At 34.3% G+C, this 6,176-nt stretch overlaps 1 protein-coding gene across 1 annotated transcript; it reads right to left on the bottom strand.

Moving 5' to 3' along the window:
- Window positions 1–3,892: 3,892 nt before the first annotated feature.
- LOC142544897 (glucan endo-1,3-beta-glucosidase, basic isoform-like) lies at window positions 3,893–5,148 on the bottom strand. Its single transcript, XM_075651921.1, has 2 exons — window positions 5,050–5,148; window positions 3,893–4,921 (listed from the first exon to the last, which is right to left on the bottom strand). The coding sequence occupies exons 1-2, from the start codon at window positions 5,120–5,122 to the stop codon at window positions 3,975–3,977; spliced, it is 1,020 nt and encodes a 339-aa protein (XP_075508036.1). The 5' UTR covers window positions 5,123–5,148; the 3' UTR covers window positions 3,893–3,974.
- Between the last annotated feature and the right edge of the window lie 1,028 nt (window positions 5,149–6,176).

Below are 6,176 nucleotides of genomic sequence, written 5' to 3'. Positions count from 1 at the left end.
CACAATTTTTTTTTTCCTTCTGAGCTTAAGGAATCTCAACTGGTGTTACAGCCAAGTTTAATCTCAATCTTCTGGATGCAGCAGACTTCTTGAATGATTAGTGCGGAAAATGTCCAACTGAACTCATTGCACTAGAGTTTCTCAATATCAGCAGATAATAAATCAGCAGACAATAAAAATGAATGAAATGCAGAAAGATAATTGCACGGGGACTTGTTTATGAATGTTCGAAGGACGAATATTTTTTCCGTCTCTCATTATTCTGTTTCCATGAGGATTTCAATAAAAGATTTTGATAATTACAAAGATTGCAAATACCTACTTTAATAGTACTTACCAACTGTCTTACTGAAACTCTTAGTATAGAACTTAAAAATTTTGAATAAAATCTACACATAAAGAATTTTCTGTCAGTTACAAGATACACACTAGGAATGATAAATATTTGATAACATTGTGAGTGAAAATCTTCAACACAGATGATCCTTAGAATAAATAAGACTTGAAGCGTGTGCTTGATAACATATCAGTATAGCTTAAATCTCAGATAACAAATGTATGCAATTCGCAGAGTGTGTAGATGCTTTCTGATTCTTGAATTCGGCATTGTATAGAGAGATTGCAACCTTTATATTTGAACTACTATAATTCAGCCATACTGAGGTCATAACATAGATAATACTCGATGTATGAGGTCATTTGTACATATTTTTTCTGAAATGGAATTTTAAAAGAAATATTTGGAACACTGATACAAAACCGATAGATTGATTCGGGCACATTTGAATGTGCTTCAAACACAATATTCTCAATGAGTTGCAATAGCTCGTGTCTAAGAATGTAAATCCCGATCAATTAGATCGAGTTTTGTTTTAAACCAAGAGAAAAATACTCGAAATAATCATTCGTTAAGAAAGCAAATCAGTTTTAAAGCTTTTAACTTGTGTAAAGTGATTAACTGATATAAAGAGGATCAGTTATTGCATATATAAGTTCAGTTATGGTGAGAACTGAACTGATAACAGCTCGAACTGATCAAATCAGTTTGAAAACGATAATTACACATTTAAGTACACAAAATATGTTTATGGATGTTCGGAGACTTCAACTGCTACTACGTCACCCCTTCTACCTCATTGGGTAGGTCCACAAGAAGACTTTGATTTATACAACACCTTGTACAAACCCACTCAGCTTAGGACTTACGCTACTGCCCAATCTGAACTCCTAGCCTAGACTGAAGGCAGCACCTTCCAGCCAACACTTGTTTAACGTCTATGTGTCGAAGACTACATACACAATTTTTACGTCTTTGTGCAAGACTCACTCAACTGATCTTTTAAGCTCTACTCTCTGATTTATGTGAGTGATAATGTGTGCGTTTGTAAGAATTGAACAACGAATACAACACGAAAGTGTTCTCACACACTGAGGGAAAAGAGCTTCTATACTAAGCTGAGAACACGTTGAAGTGTTCCTTCACCACTTGGCTGATTGCTTCTTGTAAGCTGATAGACTTTAAGCTTGCCTTTCTTCTTCACACACTCTTCTACAGTTTTCACTGATCTTAATCTTCTATTTATAGATGCGAAGTTTGATTTACAGTGAGACTCAATTATTGTATCTATTTTATTTTGAATCTATTCCTCGAAATATGTCTGTACTTCCCGACAGTCATTCTGGAACGTTTTGGCTTTAAGCACTGCTTCAACGTCTATTATTGTCCTTTGATTGGACAAAAGTTTTTCCTCATTGCAAATAGTTGAATTTCATTGAATAAGCTTGTAGTTTTCTGCAAACTAATTGATTCATAACTGAGGTTATGAACTGCTCAGTTGAACTGATCTTGAACTGGTTCAGTGAAATCAGTTGGCTCATCAGCTGCACTGATTTTGCTGCTTCAGTTGAACTGGTCAGCTGGACTCTTCATCAGCTGGCCGGACTTCTGAAAGTCTTCTACTGAACTGCCTATCAGTTGGACAATCAGTTGAACTGGTCTTTTGATATTTCAATTGAACTGGTTCAGTTTCGGCGATCAGTTGGCGCTTGCAGTTTGCGTCTCGATAGCATAATTTTTGGCTTGATAACTGATCAGTTCGAATACTGATCAGTTCCAATTTCTGCGAACTAAGATAAAATTATTAGAAACAAAATAACAAGTTTTGTTAATATCAAAATCAATATTGCGAACATGAAATGTTCCAAAAAAAAAACGGTCATAATAAATTTATCTTAATGCCCAAAACATCTGAATCATACGATTGCTGATGATTAAGTTTATCCATACAAGGAAAAGTTTAGGATTCAGCTGACACCAAGATTTAGTAGTGCCAAAATATGTCAAGTAAAATTAAGTGAACTTCCCATACTAAAATATGTACCTGAATATTTTAGGCTCGAGTTTGGATTGAATAAATATAAACATGTTTGAGTTCAACTTGAATTCGATAAGCTCGAAAATCAATAATTTTCGAATAGGCTCGAAAAGCACAAACATGTTCAGTTCGTTTATTTACCTTAGTTCGGAATCTAGGGCATTATTAGTTGGGCCCGATGTGGGTAACTAATCGCACATGAGTTGGGCCATTTCTCATTAATTGAAGCATTCCTTGACATAAGGCCCATCGCATACCGATCATAATGAATTGTTCACCAGATTATATATACGATACACACAAAAAGCACATGTGATGCATGTTGACGTTGAATCTATTACTACAAGATTGGTTTAATGCTGAAAAAAATAATAGGACGACAGAGACTATCGATGAATTTGTGAGTCAATACTATGAAGTTGAAGAAGAATATTCTCCAACTGTTTTTATTAATTATGTTGAAAATTGAGTGGTAATTTTTTTTAGGTAAAGTTAAAATTTGTTTTAAGTTTAAGTTTCAATAAATGAATATTTATTTTTTCAATATAGTTTGTAATTTTCAATATAGTATTATTTAATATCCAAAAAATCTATAAAAATTACCTTAAATTCGAAGCATATGTTCTTAAACATTAATTATTATCGATGCTTCAGTGCCTAATCCACGCATTTTATATAAAAACCGCCTATAATGAGCTCGGAACCAGTCCAAAACAAAGTTGAACCTGTCCGAAGCAATCGAATTGGGCTTCCGGTACGAAATTGGAATTGGGCTTCTGCCTGCCATGAGCTCGGAACCGGTTCGAACCGGGTTTGGACTTGTTCTGACCGGTTCCGGACCTACGGCACTGGAACTCGTCGGAACTGGTGAACCGGTAAGCATACCTACAGTGTCAGTAGTGTGACGCATTTTTAAGAGGTTGAGAATGGTGAAAATTTTGTGAAGGGATATTGCCTAATAAATTTCTTTTTCATTCCATTATTTTTCAAGTTTAATGTAATAATGATATGGTGAAGTTAAATAAAGGTAAATTTCTTTAAAATCCTCAAACCTAAACTCGGGTTTGGTGTTACAAGGAAAAAATATTTCTCCATTTACAGGGTCATGTCTTTGTACGAATAAAAATCGATACAAAAATAAAAAATATAATATTAATATATGTTATTTGAGTACTATTTGTTTCAGATTTAGTAATATAATTGATTTTGTCTTTTCTCTTACAGAGATCGACCCCAACCCAAGTCTGGGTTGGAGATTCAAAGACAATTTCTTAATTAACGCTGAAGAAAACTGATATTGTTGGATTTTAAATATATATATGACTCATAATAAATGTGGGTTGAGAAAAAGTCTTTAATTAAGTTAGATAAGTTCTGTTTTTTTCTTTATTATATTTAATTAATTATCAACCAGAATCAGTATTAGCAAAGAAGAAAGGATAATATATATGCAGTAACTCATCTTCGCTTCAATCATTCAAGATTTTATTTTTTTTCGATTGAATATATTATTTAGAGCTAAAAAATAATTAAAAGCTGGGCATGCCACCCCAATTAATCAAAATGCATGCTTTATAGCCTAGCTAGAAACGTAGGTAGCTAGTTAAATGAGAGAGGATATTTAGGCTGTTTGTTGGGCAGAAAGATCCCCCAGTGCTTCTCAGTTTCAGGTTCCTTCTGATTCTCATCAATCAGATCGAAAATATAAGTTTCGAGAGGCTTTCCGGGCTTTCTTGGAGTCCCATTCTTCACTATTTGGAGCAAATTTGAGTTATAAGATTTTGCATTGTCGATGGTTGTTGCAGTCCCACCCGCCGAGGGCCACCCCGTTTCAGAAACGACGACTTCCACGTTCGGTGCACCGGCATGCTCCAATGCCGCATGAACTGCATCCACCATAGAACTGAACAGATTCTGGTACTCATAGGCCCCATCTTTCACAACAGCCCCAGGAGATGTGAATATCGCATAATCCAAAGGAATGTCGGCTGGATCACTTATATATGCAAAGTAAGGATACACATTTACAAGAAAAGGGCTCTGAGTTTTCGAAAGAAACGCGACGATTGGATTTATAAAAGATGGGGCCTTAAAGCTTCCCTCTGAAGGAGGGTACGATGATGCAAGCACGCCCATGCTTAAAGCGGTAGAAACCTTAATCTTTTGCCCTAAACCAGCTGCGGTCAGGGCATTGTACACATTTTGCATGGCTGGAGCAAGATATGGTGCAATGCTGGAGCCGGCCTCATCTGGGACGATCTCATTCCCGACAGCGATATATCTAAAGTTCACGTTTGGATATTTTAGGACATTGTTTTGGACCCAAGATTTTGCGAGATTCGGATCGTGGGCGATGCTTATGATGTTCTCATTCTCGACACCTACCATTACTGAAACGTTGCTTCCTTTGAGAGCTTCGAGGACTTGTGGGTTGGGATTGTAGATTCGAACTCGTAGAATGTTGTGTTGCTTGCAGAGGGCAATGATTTCCCATGCGGGTGGAAGATTGTTGCCAAGAAAACCATAACAAGCTCCCGTTTGAGCATCTGCATGCATTTAATCAAAAGATATCAAACAATAAACAAACAAGATATGTCTTTTGAGTTACTTTAGATCGATCGAAATCCATTTTTACATAAATCAAAGGAAAAAAGATCAGAAAAGGACGTCGGACCTGTTGTGTCTAAATGGAATACAGATATCATGACAATAAGCATCAAATATTGGAAGAAAATTGACACAGCCATCTTTATTGATTTCCAAGAAAAAATTGGAAGAAGACAATTTGGTGCATTTTTGCAGCATTGGGCTCTCCTTTTATAATCAGAGAATTGCTGGAAGCATTTAATGCAGATTTATGTAATTTAACATATATTAAGAAATATTTATCTTCTGGATGTTTGGTCACATGTTAGTGAAATAATGATCATAGACAGGTATGAATTTAGTATTTGTCCTCCTATGAACAATTGGCCAGTTTGCATTAAAAATATATATATAAACATAGAGTATGTTTGGATAGATTTTTTCCCCAAACTAATTTTTTCTAACAAAAATTGTCTGGTTTTGCTGGTTTTCGAAAAAAATTCACTTGACTTGAAAAAAAAATGTGTATGCTTTTTTTAAGAAGAAATTTTGCCTTAAAGAAATTAAACTTGTGTATAAATCTGAGTAGCCCACTGACACTGCAATTAATGAGTTTCAGTGAGTGAAATATTCATGTTACAATGACAGATGTGTATTGTAATCTATAATATGTAATGTGTAATATATTTTACACTACTTACTATGATAAGAAATTAAGTTCATACTATTTATATAATGGCAAATTAATGCACAAGTTTTTTAAAATTCCAGGTGTCAATGGCATAATCTATTTTACAAAGAAAAGATTGTCATCTTACTATCAAATATTTACAGGAAAAATTGTATGTTTAGTTCGTACGTGTCTTTGCGATTTTAGTAATCTATGTTATCGACACTGAAAGAAAAAACTTGAAGGACAATTTTTTATGCCTTGTCTATGTTATTTTTAAAATGACAAGGACATATATATAAAATCAAATCAACTTTTTATCTATATTTTTATTATTTATATCAAATCTATATCTAAAATCAATCAAATCAACTTTTTATATATAATGTTAGGATCGAATAAACTGGAGAAAGTGTTAAGAAGGGAGGTTGAATAAACACTTTAAGATTTTCGTCTTTTTCGATGGGATGAATTGGTTTACTGATAAACTAAATTCAAGAATCTTGTTGTCGATGTCAATCAGTTCACTAATATAATGCTGAAAT

The sequence above is a fragment of the Primulina tabacum genome, chromosome 5 (genome assembly GCF_025594145.1).
Source record: "Primulina tabacum isolate GXHZ01 chromosome 5, ASM2559414v2, whole genome shotgun sequence".
Taxonomy (NCBI): domain Eukaryota; kingdom Viridiplantae; phylum Streptophyta; class Magnoliopsida; order Lamiales; family Gesneriaceae; genus Primulina; species Primulina tabacum.
The sequence above is the reverse complement of the archived record's forward strand: the minus strand, read 5'-3'. Positions and strand labels throughout refer to the sequence as shown.

What these genes read in the sequence shown, in the direction of transcription:
- LOC142544897 (XM_075651921.1), bottom strand. Translation starts at nt 5,122, where the DNA reads ATGGCTGTGTCAATTTTCTTCCAATATTTGATGCTTATTGTCATGATA. An exon ending in ATTCCATTTAGACACAACAG is followed by an intron (nt 4,922 to 5,049) that starts GTCCGACGTCCT and finishes AAATGCATGCAG; the next exon opens with ATGCTCAAACGGGAGCTTGT.